Source organism: Sciurus carolinensis, chromosome 9 (assembly GCF_902686445.1).
Source record: "Sciurus carolinensis chromosome 9, mSciCar1.2, whole genome shotgun sequence".
NCBI classification, from domain to species: Eukaryota; Metazoa; Chordata; class Mammalia; order Rodentia; family Sciuridae; genus Sciurus; species Sciurus carolinensis.
In genome coordinates this window covers 41236082-41260670 of record NC_062221.1, presented here as the reverse complement: position 1 = coordinate 41260670, position 24589 = coordinate 41236082, and the positions used below count along the sequence as shown (strand labels likewise).

Genomic DNA, 24589 nt, shown 5'->3' with positions numbered 1-24589 from the left:
AACAGGTATATTTACAATTGAAAAACTATTTGCAAGGAAGTTAGAAAGAAACCTATGGCACATCAATGAATCTTCTGGAGAACAAAGACTATAATATGTCACATGGCAAGTTTTCTTCCGTGAAGGACTATAAAAAATATTTCTTTACTCAATTCTAAATCAAGAATTTAACAGTGTTACTTACCACTTAGAATTCTAAAGTAACATACTTCAAAGACTAAGAAATTTATTTTAGAAGTTTACAGTTGAAACTTAGGTTAAGCTTACCATTTACTAAGTAACATAAGCAGAAAGGTTTTGAGGGAATTAAAAAAATAAATGGAATTATAGATGCTCGAGTATGTCTACAAAAAGCTGAGTTATGACACAACTAATTCACAGCTAAAATAAAACTACATTATAAATGTTTTGTGATTCTTCTTTCTCCAGATCTAAATCAATGGCACTGGGAGGATACGTCATTTTTAATATGTTTCTGCTTGTCATTTTCACTTTGTTCCTCCTTGAGGAGATTTCGAGAATCAACCAATTAAGCTATAGGGTAAAGCTCATTATAGTAAAAGCTTATAGTAAAGCTTAAATGCAAATTACACATTATTTAGAAAATAAACTACATTTTGTGAAGTACAAAAGTTCTTTTTGGATATGTGAGTACCATTAAGCAAAATGTTAAAATAACTAGTTAAATGATAACCTAATAATTTTTGAAGTTATATACCATTAGAGTATCTGCCTTCTATGCTGAAAATAGTTTATAACTTTAACTCTAGCTAATTTATTTTTAAAATAAATTTAGCTTTCTTCAGTAATTTCATATAGTACCTTATGAGAGAACATGAAAAACGAAAAACTCATGGAATAGTAATATCGATCTTCCTTCAGAAAACTTAATATTGAGAATTTTACTTAATAACTTTAAAACTAAGAACTAACTACTATGAGATTTGCAATTAAAAACATTTTCTAGGTTTTTTGTGCAAAAACTTTAAAAAAAGTGCAGATGTTGCCCTTCTCCAAACTATGAAATTCCTTTGCCATCTAAAAATTATCCAGAAACCTTTCAGGAGCAAATAACTAAACTGTTCTACATTAACCTATCAGACACTCGCAGTATACTGTAAATTCCTGATTTTGATATCAAAGAGCAATTGAAAATGGTCCATTCGTGCAAATTTGGTAAGATAACATTTAAACATACAAAAGACCAAACCTTCAAGGTGTTTAATATTTTATAATTTAAAGGAAAACAAATCCATTATATAAATTTCAGTAAGACCCATAACTACATATAAAAACTGTACAGGAGGATTATGGATTGTATAGAAACCAATGTACATCAATGGAATCAGTTTTCTTAAGAACATTAATATTTTCACACCACTATTAACACCATTAAAAAGTTCAGAAATTATTTTTCTGAAGTCACTACAAAAAAATTCTAAATATAATCACATTTAAATTGAAGGACAAATTATAACTGCTTCTTGTGTTCAGCAGCAAAGCATAACTAATAAAGCATGTTATCTTTGCCCATTGTGTCATGGGTGTGCTATAACTTCATCAATGAAATTCCTTTTAGAAGACACCAAAAAGAAGAAAATTGGTGGAAATTCAGTTTCACATTCTGAACAAAGTAAAAGCAAATTTTATATATAATAATGAATGTACTATATCAATTCAGAAAGGAGATTGTGTTGGTGAAAAAAATGGAGACTCAACTCCTTGAGTAGTTCAACATTACATATTTGAATTAGATACCACCATTTTGTTTAACATTGAGTTTGAAATATGGATGACAAAATTGACCACAGCTATCTTCCATCAATAATGCAGCTTTTAAAAAGTACACAATTATTAATTTTGCATTAGAAATATAGGTAGATTATCTACTAGCTGAAACCATATACTACTGTTAACAAGCTGAGTGGAAAAAAAGTACAAAGAAACATACATTTCATTCATTTGGAAAATGTAAAAATTTATGTACTAATATATAATCTCTTCACTTTCTCTGATCTACAAATGGACAGAAAGCCTAGTTATCTTCATGCAGATAAGATGTTCAGGATTCAATCACCAAAGCAAGCAACAAACAAAAAACCCTGTCAGTCATACACAAATGAATCTCTTTCGCAGTTTCTACTCTTTAGTGGTCTTTGATGATTTCAAAATTTGCAGCTTTAGCTCTTTTATCATCATCTCTAATTTCTGTCTTGCCTCCCGTTCCTGTCTAAGTTCATCTTGGAGTTCTTGCCTATCAGCCTCAGCATGGTCCAATCTCTGTCTCAGCTCTGCCAACTGTGTGATTTAAAAGGTTGTGTCAGTTTTCATTCAGTTTTATTATTCCATTTAATCTTGCTATCATGGTAAAAACCTATTTTCAAATTACTTTTTAAAAAGTTAATTATTTCATGCATATTACAACCCCTTGAATATCTAATACTTTTAATTTGACATTTGACATAACATTCAGAAAAAAGCAAAGAATCAAAAGAAGCAAACACCTTCACAGCACTTTCATCATGCCCTATACTTTACTTCTCATCACAGCCTGCTTATTTGTTAATCTTCCCTGTATGGTTAGCTACTATTAACAAAAAAGGACTTATTTATTTTTTTGCCTCCAGTGCTTCTGAATATAGCAGGAACCAGTTCAATTTTATTAATTTGTTGACTTGAAAATCCAAATACTATATTAAAATAATGTAAAATGTTTATTTATTTATTTTTGTGGTACTTGGGATCAAATCCAGGGCCTTAGGCATACTGAGCCAGTGCTGTATGACTGGGCTATATCCCAGTCCAACATAATATAAAATTTTATATTCAGAGAACTAGTCATTAGTGATTTAGGTAATTAAATTACAGGAACACAATAAAAGTTTAAAGTAAGAAAGTAACAAAGGGCAAAAACTATCTTGAAACAATAACAGCATGAAAACTGCATTTAATAGAATTATCTATTTTGAAATCTAGCCTAGCAAAATGAACTTGACCAAAAGGAATTCCTTTAATAGAGAAGGAATAGTTTCCACTTCTATGCTGAAAGTGCATCTTGATACAAACTGAATAATTCTTACCTGTGCTGCATATTCAGCCTCTTTGTCTTTTTCTAAATTTGAGTCACAGGTACATTTTTGCTTCATTACCTGCTCCAATTTTTTCTCCAAGTCTTTTGTTCAACATAAAATTCTTTCATTCGTTGAGCATGTTCATTCTGCAAAGATTCAAGCTCTTTCTGCAAATTCTGCTGTTCTTCAGTGAGTTCCTTCATAGCTTTTGAACTATTCAACATTTCCACCTCCTATAACATAAACACAATATTATGTTTACTTTATTTCTATCATTTAAAAATTTAAGTTCAGGAAAAAAATACAGCAGAAAAGACTTAAGCTGGGCATGTAGCACACGCCTATAATTCTAGCTATTCAGGATGCCGGGGCAGGAGAATCCCAAGTTTGAGGTCAGTCTCAGCAATTTAGTGAAACCCTGTCTCAAAATAAAAAGCAGAAAGGCTGAAGATGGAGCTAGTGGTAAAGGGCCCTGGGTTCAATTCCTAGTACCACCAAGAAAGGAAGGAAGGAAGGAAGGAAAGAAGGAAAGAAAGAAAGAAAGAGAGAGAGAGAAAGAAAGAGAAAGAGAGAAAGAAACAAAGAAACAAAGAAAACGAAACCTAAAATTCAGCTGTCTTATTAGTTCCATGAAGAATTATCTTGAAAATCTATTTTCTCTAAAAATTTTAAAGTATGTTAAAATTGCTTATCAGTGTAAAACTCTGAATAATCTTAAATATATTTGCAGCACCTCATCTTGACTTTCCTTACTAAGAATATGCAAAAGCATTTTTTCACAATGTCATTGTTTAGATAATAATTTTACCATCTGAAGTTGTTGCTTCTTTTGCAGAATTGAGTTCAGTTTCTCCTGTTGTTTTACGTAAGTTCTCATTACTTCTTCCATGATTTTCCCCTTATCATCCTCACAAATAACATCTTTGACAAGAAGGGAAGATGAAGCTGCAGCATCATGGTTGCTTGGGTCTCTTACTAAGTTGCAAGTAGCAGACTCTGATTTCTTTTTACTTGTAGAATTATTTGAGATCGATGGATCTTTGACAGGACAAAAAAATTAAATAAGGTATGAATATCACTGTTTAAAAGTCACTAGAACAATCCATAAATGCAATGAAGAAAAGAAGTCTATTTACAAATCAAAATAAATACTTAATAAATTTAACAAAAGGTATGTACTATGACTATTATGAAACATGACTGAAGGAAATAAAAACATGAATACATGGAAAGATATCCCATGTTCATGAATGAAAACTTAATATTAAAAAACAGCTGTACTCCCTAAATTGACTGACTTATGCAGTACAATCCCTATCAAAACACGCCAGCTTCCAGCTTGGGTTTTTTGTTGTCGTTGTTTGGCTTTGTTTTTGTGGGGTTTTTTTGCAGAAATTGTCAAGCGTATTTTAAGATTTACATGGAAATTCAAGGAATTCAAAATAGCCAAAACAATCTTGAAAAATAATAATAAAGTTGGAGGACTCACGACTCCCCATTTCAAAACTCACTACAAAGCTACAGAAATGAAGATGGTGGGAGATGCTGACTTAAGAACAGACACATCAGTGGGAAAAAAATTCTGAGTTCAGAAATAAACACATCCATACTTTTGTAGGCAATTATGTTTTGACTAGGGTGCCAAAGACAATGTAATCAAGGAAAAACAGTCTTTCAACAAATGGGAAACTGTATTCCCTTGCAAATGAATGAGACTGGACCTCACACCACATATAAAAATTAATTCAATATGCAGTGAAGACCTAACTATAAGAGCTAAAACACTTAAATATAAATCTTCCTAACCTTGGATTAGGAAAGTTTCTTAGATATGACACCTAAAGCAAGTAGCCAAAGAAAATAAATTGGACTTCACAAAAACTAAAATCTATTATGCTTTGAGAGTCACTAACAAGAAAGTAAAAAGATCACTGACAAAGTAACAAATTAATGTGATAAGGATCTAGTTTCCTAGATATATAAAGAACTCTTACTCAATAGTGAAGAGACAACCCAATCTAAAATTAAGCAAAGCATCTGAAAAAGATTTTTCCCCAAAGGAAATACGCAATAGCCAGAAAAACATAAAGATACTTAACATCGTTAGTAATTGGAGAATTACAAATCAAAACCACAATGAGATAGCACTTCACAACCTACAATGGCTATATTTGAAAGACAAAAACAAGCACTGACAAAAAGATGTACAGAAATTAGAAAACTCACAAGCTACTAACAGAAATATAAAATAGTATAGGCTGCTTGGAAAAGTCTGACAGTCCCTGAATACGTAAGCATACCAACCACATGATCCAGCAATTCTACTCCTAAATGTATCAAGAGAACTGAAAACATGTCCACACTACAACTTGTACACAGTTTGCACAACAGCATATTTCATAATAACTGCAAAGTAGACACAATGCAACTATCAATCAACTGATGAAGGGATAAACAAAATATAATACCTCCATACAATGGAATATTATTAAGCCATAAAAAGAAAAATACCGAATGCAACACATTCTGAGAAAACATAATTAGTGAAAGAAGCCACATACAAAAGCCACACTGCATAATTCTTTTAATGTAAAACATCTAGAATAGGAAAATCCATACAACAGAAACAGATTAATGACTGCCAAACGCTATGGGAAAAATAGATTAGAGTGACTGCTAAAAAATCATAGTTTCTTTTCAGGGTGATGAAAATGTTCTGGAATTAAATAGTTGGGATGGTTGCAAAACTTTGTGATTATACTAAAAACCACTAAATTATACACTTTAAAGGGGTAAACTTTAAGGTATGGGAATTATATCTCAACTGGTTTTTAAAAATCACTAGAATTTAGGAAATACAATATAATGCAAATATGGCATAATGGCATATTACTAATTATTGTTCAACACACCTAAATCCAAAAGAAACTAAGTTTTGAAAATCTCAAAATGAGAGCTGGGTATGCAACTCAGTGGTAGAACGCTTGCGCTTAAAAGCATGCACAAAGCCCTGGTTTCAATCCCCGGTACTGTTTAAAAAAAAAACTCAAAATTAAAGTACAGAAATTTCTCAAGAATCTCAATTCTCTGTGAAAACAGTTAAATGAAGCCTCTCCAACTGTTCCAAAATGGCTAAAATAACTGTCACACTGCCTAAGCACTAAGCAAAGCTGTGCTTCTAGATGGAATATAACACAGGTAATATTTGAGTAGACATGTTTCATTTGGTCCACAGTATTTTAAAAGGCACCATAGATAACAAGGTTTTTTCCCTTTTAAATGACCAGCTAGCATTCTGCATTTATGCCATCTGGTTGGCTCCCACAATTTTCAATCCTTGCTTTATTTCAAGACTTAGTTTCTCTGGGTTCGATACCTAACCACTCTTACATATCAGTATTACTTCTTAAAGTTCATTAAATGGCTTCTCAGTTCATAACAAATTGGGTGAAAAAAAAGTTCCAGGCACAGTGGTGCATGCCTGTAATCCCAGCAGTTTGGAGGATGAGGCAGGAGGATCAAAAGTTCAAAGTCAACTTAGTGAGGCACTGAACAACTCAGTGAGGCCCTGTCTCTAAATAAAATACAAAAAGGGACTGAAGATGTGGCTCACTGGTTAAGCACCCCTGGGTTCAATGCCCAGTACCAAACCAAACAAAACAAAACCTACTAAAGAATCTGATAGCAAGAAAAGGCAGAAATTTAAAAAATGACAAAAATCATTTGCAGTATGAAACTATATAGCCTATCTATATCTGTCTCATTAGCTTCCATTGCTATATTCATCCTAGAAAAGTACAGAAATCATCCTGAGTTTTGAAAGGTGGCATTTTTAAGGTAAAAGTTTCAATTATCTGGAAAATCAGCAAAAACAGAAACCTCTTTTAAAATAAGTTTTTAGATATCTGATTTTTAAATGTAATTCCTGAATATACTCACCTAATCGGCTATATAATTCTCTACTTGTTTTTAAATCCATTTTCTCCTGTTCCTCAAGGGAGACATCTGGGTAAGACACTGTTTTTTGATGTTTATTAATAGTGTGAGGCTTCTCTGGCTGTCTTGATAAGGACTTACTTGTCTCTGTCTTTGTGACCTCTTTAGACTGGGATACAGCAGAAGTAAGTGAGACATTTGGAGCAACCACTTTATCACACATGTATAAGTAGTAGCTGAAAATAAAGAAAACCAAGATAGGGCACATATTTATATATTACATTAGATACAAGTCAAAGTATGTGACATATTTCAATGGTCAAACTCAATTTCTTTTTTTTTACCAAAATACACAATGTAACAACTCAGAAAATGGGTCATATAAAAGATTTCTTGGGAGAAAAAAATGAGTACTGTAGGCATTATGATCAAAATTATGAGGGATTTTGTTATTTTATAAGTAATTTCTTAGCATTAAAAAGATACTTGCTGGAGAAAAAAACCAAGTCTCTTCCCCTACCCTTAAAACACCAGAGAACTAAAAGCATACTGCACTTCACAGAGCTGCAGAGTAGATGAGTCAATGAGTAAATAAGGTTTACTCCAGAAAGAGAAAAGACTATATGCTACTTGTTGGAATTTGGATATGAGGTGCCCCAAAAAAGCTCCTGTGAAAATGCAGAAATGTTCAGATGTGAAATGATTAGACTATGAGAGCCATAACCTAATCAGTGGTCAATTCACTGAACAGATTAATAATTTCAAAAGACTAATTGGGTGTTAACTGTAGGCAAGTGGGGCGTGGCTGTAAGAGATGGGTTATTGGAGGCCTGCCTTTGGGGGTTGTATCTGGCTCCCCTTTTTCTTCTTTCTAGTTGCCATGACCTGACAGCATCCCTCCAACTATAGCTTTCATCAAGCTGTTCTGCCTCACTGGAGCCCAGAGCAATGGAGTCCACAGACCATGGATGAACCTCTGAAACTATGAGCTCAAAATAAACTTTTTCCCCTATAAATTGTTCTTGTCAGGTATTTTGGTCACAGAGCTGAAAAAGCTGACTAAAACACTACTCCAAAGCAGAGAACCCTTGCTCTTTGCTAGAGTGAGACTGCTTTAGTCACCCTCTGCATGACTGGCATAATCCATGTTAGTTCAATGAGGAGCTCAGGGCCCTTTAAGGAACTCAGAAAGAGAGAACAGGTAAATGCTGTGAATGCTGCCCAGGTACTAGGTAATTCGCCTTGTATCAAACCTCACGGATCAATCTTAAAAGACTAGTACTTCCTACTTATTTGACAAAACAGCAATAAAAAATTGTGCAAAATTTAGATTGAAAGGATAACTACCAAACTGGGTCGAAGCTCACATAAAACAGCTCAGGAGATTATCTACAAAGCTCATAGAACAAATTTAAGCTAGATATTTAACTATATTTTTAACTAAATTTAAATAAACTTTAGTGAAAAGACACAACCATTTAACTAATACTTTATCCCCTAACCTTCTGATAATCTCTTATATCTCATTTTCTTTGTATAGGACATCTACATTTTTTCTCTTTATCAATCTCATGAACTCTAGATCTGAAAACTCAATATTCTGCTAAAAAATAAAACAAAAAAACACTGACAAATAGATTTAATAGTACCCAAAAGTCTTTGAATGCAATAGGATTAACAGTGATTTTGTACAAGTGTAAATAAGACTGGTGTAAATAAGACTGAGACTCATCACCATACGTGGGGGAATTTAGATTTATTTAGAGCAGCAGATAAAAATCTAGGACTCAGTAAATAAAGAGCTTATAATCTATGATGTACTTTTGTCAAAAACAAGAAAACCTGGGTTTGGGGTTATAGATCAGTGTTAGAGCACTTACTCAGCACATGTGAGGCACTGGGTTCCATCCCTCAGCACCACATAAAAATAAATAAAATAACGGTATTGTGTCCATCTATAACTAAAATTTTTTTAAATGAAAATTTGATTTTTGAGGATATGGTTATTATAAAAACTCAAAGTTTCAAAAGACTTTCTTTCTAAAATATCAAAGTTACACACCAAACTCTTTTGAAGAGTTGGTTTATCTCTTGAAAGGAAGAAATTAAAGGAGAATTTTCATTATTTATTCAAGGCAAAAGGAAATGACCTATTTTTAGGAAAAAACACAGAAATACCAAGTAAAGGTTATCTCAAACAACCAATATAATTTATAATTAATTTCATTTTAGATTCTTTCTTTGAATTTTTTCTAACAAGAGGAAATAATATAATCCTCCTATAATTTCCCTATAATGACAAATAGAAACAAAAGATACTTGAATCCAAATGTACCTACCTAAAAACAATTTTGAATATTCAAAGATATTCTATGAACAAGAAAGCCTAACACTATACAGTGAATTCCAAGGTTCCCAGAATAGCAGCTGGTAGATAGCTGTTTAATGAATGGATAAATGAATGAATGAACAAATAAATACCACTCACCTGGGGTGTAAAAAAGAGTGTGTCTGAGAAACATGGTCACCTTCCTGCTTTATAACAGGATACCATGACTGTAATTCCATTCCTGATGTTGTATCTGTCTGCAGAAAAATGTGGAAGAGAAAGTTTATTAAAGGGAAAATGTAATTATTTATTTATTTATTTGATGTATGTATATGTGTATATATGTATTGTGCATATATGTATGTACATGTATATGTATATATACTTACACCACCACCCTCAATGCTAAAAATCAAACCCAGGGCCTTAAACAGGCTAAGCAAATACTCTATCACCTAGCTACAACCCCAGCCTGATGGTTAATTTTATCTGTCAACTTGAAAGGGCCAAAGGTAAAGAGGAGTTACATTCTTAACAATCACCTTCTAGTAAGGCAGTAAGGCATTCTTTCCTAAAAGGACCACACCTAATCACCTGAAACTCAAAAGAGTGCTATATGAACTACCACACCATAGTTTCAATATGGATTACCAGAAATGACTTCATCAAATGTCATACATGTGGAATCTATTTTAAACAAGAGTACTATGTGAATGTACAGTATTGGGAACTTTGATTCTTATTCTTACTATTATAGTCAGCTAGAGTGTATCCCACCCCTACAGTGTCTATTAGACTAGTAACTATATAACATTCTACTTTGGCAAATTAAATTCAAAACCACTTTGTTAATAACTATCAGTAAACATATTTCTTTATAAATATGGCAAGCTTTTTTTTTTCACCCCAACGCTGAAGGATGAGCCATATGTGTAAATAAAGGAATAAAAAAGAAAGAAATGGCAAAAAGTCTGGCAACTTAATGAGCATCTACCTTTTAAAGAATTTTATACATCCTGCTTGATTCTAACAGTTTGAAGTTTTATTCACAATCCAAATCCAGTGTCTATTTCTATGATGTCCCTAAACTTTAGACACCACTTTAAGCAACTGCCAGTACATATGCTTATTTTTAGACATATGCTTAATTTCTTATTCTCAAGCCAATCTACTAACAGAGTCACAAACCACAGGTTCTAACAAAATCTGCCTTTAAGATTAGCTAGTGTAGTCCCTAGCCAATGTCTGAATTTCCCATTCAACCCTAAGTAACTATCCAGTCTCTGATGGAATAACCACCCGAGGTTAAATTTTCAATACCTACCACCCTATCTTTCATTCAAATATTCACTTTCAAGAGTCTCTTTCATATTTGAAATCCTATTCCATGAAGCACCAAAGAAGTCCAACGGTCTGCATTTTATCAGATATACAAATTAAATAATAAAAATGATAGGGACATGCACAACACTAAGCATGATTAAATGCTACAAGTTAGTTTTACCTAATATGCTGTGGTAAGCCACAAAGACATTTATAACAAATTATCCTAACTGCATGTTTAAAAGAATTAAGAAAAGTACATATTACACAACAAAACATTCTCAGACATACCAGATTTTCTGATCTACTCTGCATTTGTACCAACATACAAATTAGGTTTTCAAAAAAGAATAATTAAATGGCACAGTAGTAATGCTACTGATCAGGAATAAAAATTAGATACCAAGATATGAGCCATCTATTGACTTTTATCTCTTACCTTTCAATATGGGAATAATTTAAACATTAAAATAAAATAAACACATTAGGGGCTGGGGCTGAAGTTCAGTGGCAGAGCACTTGCCTAGCACATGTGATGATGCACTGGGTTTGCTCTTCAGCCACCACATAAAAATAAACAAAGGTATTGTGTTCAGCTACAACTGCAAAAAATTCTTTAAAAAAATAAAAATAAAATATATTATGTGATTTGGTTATAGAGAGATGATCACTTAGTAGCTTAAGTTAGAGCCTTAACATTTCTAAATGCTTTTATTGCCCATCTTCCCCACCGTTAACTACCCCAAAAGGAACAGATGGCATTTCACTTCACACACGTAAGCAAAATTTCAGATATATTATTTCATTCCAAAGATTCGTTAAGTCATAAAACTCCAAATAATAGCTAGGAAAGCAACGCTGAATTTTAAACGACCCTAAAATTTACGCTTAATTTTTAATTTAAAAAATTAGAAAATGTGTTTTACAGAAGTTTCTCTAAATTTCTGCATCTTATTATGGTCTTTATACACATGACTCTGATAATTGGATTTCCTACTAAAGAACTATTGTATTTTGGTAATACAATGCACACTAGTCTCATAATGACAAATAATTCAGAGAGCTTGATTTATTTATTAAAAAGAAATTACCACTTTTTAAATACCAAAGCAATTCCACCCACTTAGTACCACTGTTCTCATACAAATATTCCAATCTGTACCAGTAAAAATAAAACAAAACCTTTAGAAGTCCTAGACAAATGCTCAATAATAAACTACTTTTAGATGGGCACTCTAGTTTTTCATTATAGCATCCAGATTAGTATTATGATCTCAAAGTTCTAAATACAAAATGCTTCAAAGTACTGAAAATTTTTTGAAATTTTTGAAATAAAAAGTACTCTTTTCTCAAAGAATAAAACTTTTTAAAAACTATATGGAAAATTATTTTTAAAAACAACTTAAAAGATGCTAAAAATGATGAAGATTAATTTTTGTGTTCCTAAGACAGTAAGCAGGTTGGTAAATTTAACAGTCTATCATATTAATGGAATGATTACACAAGAAGTAAAATGTAATGCACATTAGTTTATGCTAGTCCAACATATATCATTATCAAGCTTACCAAACACATAATGGGATACATAAGTAGGAAATAACTCCTTTGGTACAAGTGAATGTATCTATCAGGGCCTTTTTAGTACCTGTACTACTAAGCTATTCAAGTGTCCCATAAATGATTCTCAGAAGTATACAAAAGACACCCTACTAGACAGCTGCCAACAACTCTTACTGAAGAAACCAAATCCCTCTGTACAGTATCAGGTTTCAATACTTCCAACATGTTGTGAATGAGTGTCTCAACAACTGAAATGGAATAGTGTTACAAGGTAACAAATAGCTACTTATGAGATTTTAAGGCTCAGTCTTGAGCCTCACTTCATTGTAATCATTAGAATTAATCAACCTAATGCAAAACTGGGACAATATGATCTAAGCATCTGCACTAACTTATCAAAAATGGATTTTCAGGAGTCACAGCAATGCCTGCTGTTCCCACAGACTGATCATACCACCTACCTCACAAAGTTGATTTTAGGTTTGAAGTACTTAAAAATACTCACAGGAAAAGCAAAGGCTGAAGTTCTTAAAAAAAAATGTGCAACTATTACCTTACATCCTTCATGTGAAATTGTTAGTCTGTCAGTCCCTCATAACTTAAAAGGAATAGGCTGATAAAAATCCTGTTAATTCCTAGGACTTCAAAAGTATATATATATATATATGTTTACATACACACGCAGGAATTCTATAGTGTTCAAAACATTTAATATGCAACTCTGTGGAATCTTCAATATCATAAGTATATTTTCATTGAAATGTCGAAACTTTTATTAATCTGAATAAATACAAGGCTTTATTTTTTATCATCTTAGTATACTTTTTAAAAATTGTGGCCCCAGATTATTTGGGCCTTCGAAAAATGTAAACTGGCAATATCAAAATGGAGATTAATCTTACTATGTGTGATATACTCTATTTTCTATTTTATTCTATTTCATGTTCTTTTTTAAATGCTGGTGACCCATTAAATTGATTTCATGACCCTCCTGACCCTTCTCAACTAGGTTCTCAACAGAATTAGAAATGCCCCAAGGCATTCTTTGTATGTAGTGAATCAATTTCTCTCCAACAATGTAGAATGGTGCCTATAGAATGGTACTAAGTACCATCCTGAGGAAAACTGACCTCACTCAGATCACATATCCTCCCCTCATAGAACCCCAGACAAGAAAGGCTCCGTGGATGAAATATACAGTTTGAAAAGAAACTCAGACCTAAGGATATATACCTAATTTTTTTCACAAGTCCCTTTAAAAAATGCTGATGATTCTATTTTTTAATGCTAAAAATGGATACAGATTCTGCATTTCTGAAAACAGGGGCACTATTCCTAAAATATGGGGGCACTACCCTCAATGCCAGTCTTAAGATTTCCAATAAAATGTCAGGAAAAGGGAGGATCTACAAATCCTGTTATTAATAGAAAGAGCTCCAAAAACTTAATTACTCTAAAATCATTACAAAGGCCCAGTAAGAAAACAGAGGGATATTCTTAATGAAATTCTTATGCGATCCAAATGGACTGTGAGGTCTCTATCATTCAAAACCTCAAAGTGATCTCAACCAAGTCATGGAAAAGGCACTATCTCCATGAGAACCAATCAATGTACCTTTTCAGGTTGTAAATCTAAAATAATAAAAATGTTTCAGAAATATTTCTATTTTTTATAAAAATCCTATTTCACGCTTTCTTCCTACATACTTTAAATAAATAAACAATATCCAACTAGTGTACTGTGTACAAACAACTAAGTGGGAGACACATTTGAATCCAGTATACAGTTACCTTGCCTATCTTCTATCTTAGGAATATCTTCATATAATTCTAGGATAGCCAAGAACATGATTAGGGGAAGAAGGAATCCCCAAATACATATGCATACTTCAATAATCATTGAAATATCATCCTAAATTTCTTTTTGTGTATGGGGTACTGGGGATTGAATCCATGGGGGCTCTAACACTGGATACAGCCCCAGTCCTTTTTATTTTTACTTTGAGACAGAATCTCCTTAAATTGAACTTGTAATCCTCCTGCCTCAGCCTTCTGAAATTACACAGGGGCCTGACCATCCTACATTTCCATAGTAACTTTTAACTTTTAACTTCCAAAATACTTTCACATTCACATTCATTCTCTCATTTGAGTCCATGTGTATTAAATGTTAAAAGGTTAACCATGTATTAAAGGTTAAACCATTTCAAAAAGAATCCCAATACTTTAAAATACAGTTAGTGTTGTTTTTTAAAAAATTATTCAGTTAAAAAAAATTAGATTTCATTGAGAGCCTTTGACATGCCAGGCTCTAAAGGAGGTTGTGGGGAGAGGTGATCAATCTCTAAATGCATGAAAACAGTCATTAATTCCAGAAAGTTAGATAATATTCACAGTGGTCCCTCATATAAGCACAAATAATTCACCTGACTCTGACCTTATCTCCACTTGATCAAAACTTGTGCTAATCACAAAATGCAAACTATACCACTGAGGTAACAAATGACCATGAAATCTACCATAATTACTACTGGAATGCATTTTGTCCCATCACAACTCTTCATAGTTGCCCATTCTCTGGAGTATATGTCCTGACCTCATTTAGATTTATACTGAGAAACACATTTCCTAAACAAATGTACAACAGATTGCAAGAGGGGAGAGATTTTTATACTATAATTTGAGGGTTTTGTACTCAAAAAACCTCTGCAGAAATGAAGAACTGAAATGAAAATGCAAAACGAAAGGCAGTAAAACAACTAGTAAGCTTTCAGGGAAGTTTTGTTTTGGCTTTTCTTTTTTGTTTCTGTGCTAGAGATCAAACCCAGGACCTTGGGCATGCTAAGTATATGTTCTATCACTAAGCTACAACCCCCAATCAGGGGAAATTTTTTTAAGGACTCTATTTGTAACACAGATAGCCTATAAAGGTTTTTTTCCCCTAACTAAAAAGTAAAAAATGTACTAAGAGTAGCTCAGTCTGAGTATTAGTAATCTAAGTTTTAATATACTTACAAGGGCATATATCACCCTTAACTTAGTAAAGTGGAAATTGTTAGCCATATACTATTAACAGTGAAGTATCAACTATAATTTTTTTATTAACTGACTATAAATGGTCTAACAGGCTTAAAAATAATCTTAAGTAAATATCACCCTTCAAATTTTATTTACAAATGATCAATTTTCTTAGCAACCTTTATTCCATAGACAAAAATTAATTTGATCTAATTCTGTTTGAATACCCACTGATGATATGAAAAAGAATCACAAATATGATATTTTCCCACATACTGGTGTACTAGAAAATACAATATTCATTTTTCTAATAAAAGCACAAAAAGCTCATTTCAGACAGTATGATAATATCATTATGCAGAGCAAACGAGGCAGGTCTAAAAATCAAGTATATTTTTTACAACCTGAAAAAGAAAGATGTTCATAATATACCCTTAGTTTCCTCAAAGAGTAAATTCAGTTCCTTACTTAGAGCACTGACCTTACACAACTTATTTCTCCCATCTAAATATAGCTCCTAACTATGCAAATTGAACAATCATTAGCTATACAAGTAAGTAGTTTGTTGGTCACTGCTAGTATCATTTTCATCCTTAAAATAATTAAGTTGCTACATTTCAAACAATCATCTATATTTCAGGGGTTTTTAAAATTCAAAAATAGTACTTTGACTATATAAACTATATAAGCATATCAAATTACATTAGTATTCACACTAAACATAAGGCCCTTTATGTAACAGGCTATTATATTTAGTATAGTATTAAAAAAAAAAAAGTCCTGGTCTGAGTTTATAAAATGATCTTCCTCTGGTCGACTCTTTGGCAACCAACTCACTGACTCACAAGATAATGAAAAATGTTCCCTAATCAAGGACCATCTCCCTGTTGCCTGTCCCAGTTAAATACCTTAGTCTATACAGATATGTGTAAGCTAATACAGAATTTAAGACCCATTATACTGAGGTAAGTTGATAAGAAAAGCTAATGTTCCTCAAAATTTTGTTTCTGCCACTACATTTGTTTCAAGAGAAAGGGAAAATTACCAGACTTCAAGTGAAAAGATCTGCATACAACTCCTGACTCAACCATCTATCAAGCTACACAGTCAGGAACATATTACATCTGAGACTAGTTACTCTCACGCGAATACATGTTCAAATTTGCTTTACTCACAGACCCTCAAAAAACTACCTCACAGAATGAAGTTGTAGCTCAGCAGTAAAGCCCTTGCCTAGCATGTGTGAGGCACTGGGTTCAATCCTTAGCACCACATAAAAATAAACAAATAAAGGCATTCTGTCCATCTACAACTACAAAAAAAAAATTTAAAAGAAAAACTACCTCACAAAGTTTTGAGTAGTAAATTTTTAAAATGTGCAGTGAGGCAAGCATAATTTTTTAAAAAATTCAAATATGTATTAAACATGAACCAAAAAAATTTAAGATCTGATTGTTGAAAATTTTCTTAAATTCTTTTGATTCAGATAAAATTGGAAGTAATATTAAAATATAACAAAGTAAACTACTAGCCAAGTGTGGTAATGAACATCTGTAATCCCAGCAACTCAGGAGGCTGAAGCAGGAGAATCACAATTTCAACTTAATGAGACCCTGTCTCAAAATAAAAAAATATTAGGGCTGGGGGTTGCAGTTCAGTGATAGAATGCCCCTGGGTTTGATTCCCCAGTACTGAGGGGGAAAAAATAAACTACAACACTACAGCAAATGCTGCAAAAATGCAACATATAACATAGCAAAGAGATGGGGAGGAAAAAACTCACCTCTCCCAAAAGCAAAAGTGTATTCAAATTAACAAATTCTGGGACAACAATGGACTACTTCCCAGATAAAGGATGGTTTCAATTTTAACCAAACACCAGCACATTCCGTTTCAGTTAATTTGTCCTCCATCTTTTTCTTCCTTCAACCCTGGCATGATTCTGTTTTTTCACACAAACACAGAGCAGGAAAAGAGGCAAGGTGGTTTATCCCCAAAACGCTTATGTCAAGAGTAACAAACATTTGAAAAAGAATATCTGGCAAATAATATGGCCACCTATAGACATATAAGCATAGGGTGTCTACTTAGAGCTTGGGGGCAAAGATAATGTAAGTATCAAAAAGGGTCATATCACATTGTGAAAACAGATCACCTCTGAGCACAAACCCCAGTATTGTAGAAGTACAGCTGTAAGCAAGTTTCAAACTTTTGAGTACTGCCTTGAAGTCAATAGAGTTTTAAAACCACTTAATAACTGTACCTGAATCTAGTAGCCACTGGCAAGGAATTTAAAGTACTAACCTTTTGGGAAGTAACAAGCAGAGCAAACTACTCTAAATGAGTCTAAAAGTCTCCCATCTTAAGTTTCAGAAGTAAATCACTGTCTTAAAACTATGCTAAGTAAATTTCCCTCCTTAAGAGTACAATGATAAGGCACAAGACATCTAATCTTAAATTCTAATCCACCCTTAACTTAGCTATGAACAACTTTGGGTCAGTCATTTAATATGCTTCATTCATGTCTATAAATCAGAAAGATATGTCAAGCAATAAAAACTAATAGTGAAAATATTTAAAATTTTAAACAAAACATGCCAGATTTGTTTTATAAGAATTCAATAAATTATACATGCAAAAGTGCTCAAGAGCAATGCACGCCACATTTTAAACAATGAAGTGTTTGGTATTGTTATTATATATCAATTTAAAGTCAAGTAGGAAGATATATACAATAACAAGATCAAACAGTATTTAATAATTCAAATTGTCTATTACCCAGACATTCAAATTCTTAATTAGAATGAAGATATTAGCTTAGCTACCAGATGATGCAGTGAGAATAATAAGTTTTAGATCTCTTTGCTAATAACTTGTTATATTAATACTTCACTAATGTAAAACAAATTTCTTGGTTTCTTGTCATAAATTTTAAAAATTATTCCTTACTTTAAAAAAATATCTCGCGCTGGGCACAGTGGTGCATGCCTGTAATCCCAGCAACTCAAGAGGCTGAGGCAGGAGGATCTCAAGTTCAAGACCAGCCTCAGAAACTTAGCAAGAGCCCCCAGCAACTCAGAAATTCTATTTCAATATAAAAAATAAAAAAGGACTAGGGATGTAGCTCAGTGGTAAAGCGTCCCAGGGTTCAATCCCCAGTACCAAAAAATAAATATCTTGGTTACTAGAATCACAAATACTTCAGACAAATGTCTTTTCTATTTGTTTCCAATACTGATCAAGCCTGAATAGCCAGGAATATAAACATCAGGTATCACAGGTGTGACTTTGAAAAATGCTGTTTCGGGTCCACCATAAGAAATGTTTAGGCTAGTCAATGGAGAGAACACCATAATACCAAAGTGTAAACTATCTTGAGTCCTAAGAAAACAAAGGACTTGGTCATCAAGAGGTGGGATGTATGAAAATGACCACAGGACCAAACAAAGCCCAACTCCTCCACTCCCTGACTATATAATTTTGGGAACTGCCACCCATCCCAAACTCATATCTATCTGTGAAATGGGAATAATCCTACTTCTCCCACCAGGTTGTTTGGAAGGTCAAATGAGAAAATATACAGACAAATATAGCCTAAAAATTACAGTACAGATGTAACATGACATTGATTTGTGTTTTGTTGTTGCTTGAGCAGTGTTTCTTAACAACATGTAAATTATACTCTAGATATAAAATTTTGATTTCAAAGTAAACTATTACTCAAAATTGCTACTTGCCTTCGATTGAGTTCTCTTTCCATTTCTCATGCTAAACTTCTCCTTCATTTCTTCTAAAATTATTTTCAGTTTCTTTTCTTCAGGTGTCCCTAAGTATTTTTGGTTCACATGAAGATAACAATGCCATTTGGCAGATTCAAAGCCCCAGTGGCAAGTTCTTTTGTCAGGTGATCTGTGAGAATGCATCACAAATGTCTGGGGTGCAAACATTCCACAGCACTCCAGACACTGAATACATGGAGCATCAGGCTGAACATAAAACTGAGGTGCAAAGAGCCCCTGACATTTGCCCAAGCATTCATGTTCCACTTCAAAGGCACTGCCAGTTTCCTTTAACTGGGCCAATGAGTTTTTAGCAGGAAGTATGCTACCATTTTGAGGAAAAGTTCGTGGCCGCAGTAAAGCATTACAAAGTCTTTGTGCATCAGTTAATGTGATCAGCCCACAGGATGGAGCATTGAAAGGAAGTATTCCCAGGACCTTTAAGATATGAAGCTGGTCTGAAGTACACCTTGAACAATATATATATAACTCATCACACACTGTATTTATTTGCTGAAGTGAAAATTCTCGTAGAACAGAATTTAAGACTTGGGGCAAACAGAGTCTCTTTTCTCCTCCAACTTGAAAACAAGAAATAGACTCCCCTTCCAAAACAGTCTGGGTGAGCTCTGTGGAGCTATCAGAAGGGATGAGCAGTGGGCCAGGGAGAACCTGAGGAGATGGAAGAGGCAGAAATACAGTAGGTGACATATTTTCTTGGGAATACCGAGCGGAAAATGCTGCTGGTCCACCCAGAGAGCTCTGACTACTTAAATGGAATTGTGCCAATGTATGTTTCAAACTGGGATTTAAATTTAAAGGATCAGGCACAGAAGTACAGGTCCGCTTGACATGCTCTCCATCAGTTTCCATTGGTGTTTCTCCATACTCATCCAAGTGTTCCTTCTTTACCGTTGGCACCTTGTTTACCATTTTTCCATTTGCATGAATGTCTGTCAACAGTTTTTTCACTGGAGGGCTGCCATCGTCTCCCATCCCATTCAGTTTTTTATTTGAGCCCTGAACCAAAGAGAAATTTGCCTGTAGGTTTTCCATTGCTATACTATTGTGTTAAATAACTAAGTCTGAGATTTGCATTTTTATTTAGTTGCTTATTTTGAAGAAGAGTAACTGTATCAAATACTTTCAATTTATTCATAAAAAACTGAAATTTCCAAAAAGAAATCTTCTTACACAATAGATTTTGCAACTTTGTTTTGGTTCTGCTTATATCCTAGTATATTTCACTGCAAATACTATAAAATTTCTCTTTTGCTTCTAGTAATAAATATAATCTTAAGAGGTACAATTCTGAGGAGGCTTTTCTTGGATTCTTCATATATGTGTAAAACAAAGTTACCAATTTCTCAATTCAAGAGGTCCAGCTTCAATGCAATCATTTGGTTAGTATTTTTTTAAGCAAAGCAAGTGTAAAGTTTATACCATTACTGTTTCATAAAACCTAGACTCCAACACAAGTCAAAATAATGCAACCAAATTTAATTTTTGCCACCAAGGACACCAAAAAGGAGAGGGGGAGTATCCCCTCTAAAAATGGTCTGTTGATCTGTGCTGACAAATTGAAGACTTGTGTAAATCTTCACACCAGTAAGAAGAGCCTCTGGCTCCACTTGAACTTCTACAATTGAAAATGATACTTAACAAAAAATTGCCCAGTTATCTTCAACAATTACACTTCATTCTTCTTTAAATTAATCTGGAAGAAGAGAAAGGGGATGGAGGAAGAGTTACATGTGAATTTGTTCCAGAGGCCAAAGGGTCAGTTTGAAACCAGTTTCTTAATCTTAAACTAAGTTCACTTAACCAAAGGTAACACTTGAGCTATTTCTTTAAATCTAACACCAAGTAACTAGAAGAAGCTTCATTTAACTAGAAAAGCAATTTGGAAGATGGGCAAAGGGAGGAAAAAATACCTCTCAAAAAGAGTAAGGCTACTCAAATTCAGAATCCGAAGAACCTTAAACAGATGATCTCAACAGAAACTCAGTATCAAAGGCTTTCTCAGTTATACTATTATAAATAAAATATAACCCATTATTTCATCCAATTTTTTAAAAAAGTAATTTCATTTAAATTCCTTCAAAAAACAGGAGTTAATGATAAGTAACTAAGTTACAATCTCCAGTGCATTAATTCATCTAATCAACGTATGCTACTTTTCTAGAATGATTGTAGGCAAAAATTAACTTTCCCTTTAAAAGGTTAGTAAATTTGCCTAAAAGAAGCCAAAAGCTGTAAGACTCCATGCCTGGGAATCTCCATCCTTGAACAAGACTAATCCGGGACAAAAAACACAAGGCAGACAGACCTCACAAAGAATGCAAATGGAGGAAAAGGGAAAAAGAAAAGATTCTACCACTTCCTCCTTTAGAGAAAACCCAAAAGAAATCCAATAATTAAGAAATTTTTGCTCTCCAAACTCCCAGCAGTTTACCTTAAAACAAACCCAAAGGATTAAGGTCGAAAGCCACTAGCCATGTACTGACTTTCGCCACCATAAGGACACCTCATCCATCGCAGGCCAAGGAAGAGGGCAGGAGACATGACCTAGAACGGGGTAGCCCCTAAAACCCTGACGCGCTCCGCCCACGCAAAGTCACCCACCCATCTTTAACCCGAAATGGGGAAGACAAGGAGCTCAGAGCGCCGGGACCTCTGGGGGGTGTGAAAAGGGGTGGAGGGAAGTAGAGGGAGGAGTCCTCCAACCCCCACCCACGAGCCTGGGATCACCCCAAGAGTCCCCCCAACACCTCCCACTACGGGGGCCGCCGGGTGAACGATGGAAATCCCCCGCGCACCCTCTCCCCGGGAAGTTCTCGGGTGTTACCCCAGCGCCCCGAGGGCTGCACCTCCCCCCGCCGGCCCTGAGCCAGACCCAACTGGGGACCGCGGGCAGGTTGGCCGCCCAGCCCAGATCCCCGTGCCGCCGGGGCAGACCAGCCAGGTCGAGCCCCGGGCATCCCCGCGGAGCGCAAGACGGGCGGGGGTGGGGGCGGTGACCGGCGTCCAGGTCTCCGGGGTCCAGGCGTCTCTGGTCAAGTGCAACACCCTCCCTTGCCTGTGCTCACCGCCCGGGATCTACTAGGCGTGATCCGCCGTGGGACACCCGCCCCACGACCCCTCTGGCCCCGACCCCGCCCGGACCCGCGCATCCGGACCCCCGAGTCTGGTCTCTGCGCTCGGGAAAGCTCCACCAGCTTTGTTAACTCCCACCACCCCTGTCGCCGCCGTCGGGCTCCCCGGAGGTCGCGCGCCCCTGGCCTCCCGCCACCTCCGCCGCGTTTCCCCGCGAGCCCGGGCCGCACCTGTGCCCGCCGCCGCCGCCGTCGCCGCTCGCCCGCTCCCTTCGGCTGTGCCGGCGCCGCTCCGAACCCCACACACATCGCTACACACAGCCCTCTGACGTCACCGTGCCCTCGGCCCGCCCACGTCACTGCGGAGACACACGGCTTCCCGCAGACGCCGCCGCCGTCTCCGGCCGCCCGGGGGAGAGCGAGGGCGGCCAGGAGGGGGAAGGGGAGGGAACGGAGCCAGCGGCGGCCCCGCGCGCGCGGGCCCGCCGGCGTCGCCGCCCCCTCGCGACTCCCAGCCCCTTCGGGGACGCGCGCGCCGTCTGGCCTATTGTGGCTCCTCAGGGATCCCCCCGCCCTGTCCCCCCGCGCGCGCGTCCCCCATCCCTCAGGCGCGCGCCCGGAGCTCCTGGCCCAGCGCGCCGTCTGGGCGGCTGGCGCGCGGCGCTGTCTGCGGTGCACCCGGCGCAGACAGGATGTTCCCTCCCCGCCCCACCCCCACAGCCACCCTCCCTCCTTCCTTCCTCGAGTCGCCCAGCCGGCTGTCTGGGGCCGCCACAGCCCCACCCCCGCCCCACCCGCTGCTCTGTGGTGACGGGCCAGACCCGGGGGCGCCCAGGCCGCTCGGCCGTCGCGCGACAGGGAGGGAGGGGGCAGGGCGGCCGCGCGGTGCACTGTGCGCGACCCCAGCAGCCCGCAGGGCGGAGGCAGAGCGCCGCTGCCCGAGGTCAGGCGCGGCGACCCTCCCCCCGCGGGTCGCAGCTGGGCCGCCCCGCCCCGGAGGTAGCCGGGCGGCGGCCGCCCTGCAGCGCGCCGGGTGCTGGCCCTGCTCCCCCGGGCCCGCCGCGTAGACGTCCCCCGCCTCGCGGGGCCTCCCACCCGGCTGCCCTCGCCCCCGCGGGGCCTCCTGCCCGAGGGCCGCCCTGCCAGCTGCCGGCGCTCCGCCCCGCCCCGGCGGCCCCCGCTTCGCCGGGGCGGCCTCCACCCAGACGCCTTCCCCCGGCTGACCTCCATCCGCCATCGGGCCAGGCGGGCGGGGTGGCCAAAGTTCCGGCAAAACCGAGGGGAAACATTTCTGTCCCCGCTTCTCAGCCTCCCACCCCACCATACTCCCTTCTTGGTTCCTAAAGGGAGCTATAAATTACATATTTCTTACCATGTTTACTGAAGGGGTTTGGGTTTGGGTTTTTTGTTTTTGAGAAAGAAGACGAGATGGGGGTGGGGGGAGATAACGACTTAAAGAGCTTTCAGGGGCGACCCTCAGGGGCGTGTGGGGTGAGGGTAGTCAGCATATTGAACTCTGCGGAGCTGCACCGTCCCATTTCGAAACACCAAGAAATCCCCTTTTTTCCACCCCACCGCAAGATCAGGAACTGAAATAGTCCACCGAGTAGCAGTAGGCAGACTTCAGGAGGGACTCAAGCCTTGACCTTTCTTCTCCCCCCCCCCCCCCTCATTTTCGCCAATTTCTTGCTTCACTGTTTCGGGGTTGCTCCTGTGGCAGGGGTCTACATTTGGAGTCTGCGACTGGTACTCGCAGTATTATTCCCCTCTTTTCCTTTCCACAGGCCCACCAAAAACTCATAAGCCTCTCGTCCTCAGCCAACCCCGCCCCCACCCCCACCTAGGTTCCCTTCCCTACGCCCCCATCGCCAAGCTCCCAGGTCGTGCCCCCTCTCCCACCCCCCACCTTCTCCTCCTTGACTGCCTCCTTTTCTGAACATGAATAATTCCACAGCACTTCCCATCTGTTATTGCCATAGAGACAGAAGCTCGGCAAAGATAATGATGTTCTGTGCAGAGCCAGTGGGGGGAGAACAGCATCTGCGAGTCTGGGGGAATAGATTTTCTAACCGCGAGTATATTCAGAAGGCCAGGCTGCAGAGCTGAGGTGGAAGACTGGACAGTCCTGAGAGTTGGCACCAGCTCAACTTTTGGCACCTGACTTCTGTGTCTAGCAAGAAGAATGAATTTTTAGAAACCAAGATAACTGATTAAAAAAAAAAAAAAGTGATTCTGGAACTGTAAATAATGATAAATGTTTGGTAGTCATTTTATTAGCCATAAAAGTAATTATTTGCTTTTTAGTAAAGCCTGAGAATGAAAATATATAGACAGTAAATAGACTTTTGAGAAATCAACTACATTATCATTCTTCACTGTTCTTGTGATTTGCTTTCCACAGGAATCTGATCTTGAGGGAAGGATCCTTAGTGCCTCTGATTTTATGTGTAATGGTTTGAGAAAGTGACAGGCAAATGT

General features: G+C 37.2%; 1 protein-coding gene across 1 annotated transcript; it reads right to left on the bottom strand.

Moving 5' to 3' along the window:
- Nucleotides 1-1195: 1195 nt before the first annotated feature.
- Nucleotides 1196-22688, bottom strand: Skil (SKI like proto-oncogene). Its single transcript, XM_047564575.1, is given in 8 exon segments — nucleotides 1196-2298; nucleotides 3081-3178; nucleotides 3181-3304; nucleotides 3880-4109; nucleotides 7011-7243; nucleotides 9496-9593; nucleotides 18975-20733; nucleotides 22343-22688. Coding segments are annotated over 7 exon segments (2040 nt in total). The 5' UTR covers nucleotides 20073-20733; nucleotides 22343-22688; the 3' UTR covers nucleotides 1196-2139.
- Between the last annotated feature and the right edge of the window lie 1901 nt (nucleotides 22689-24589).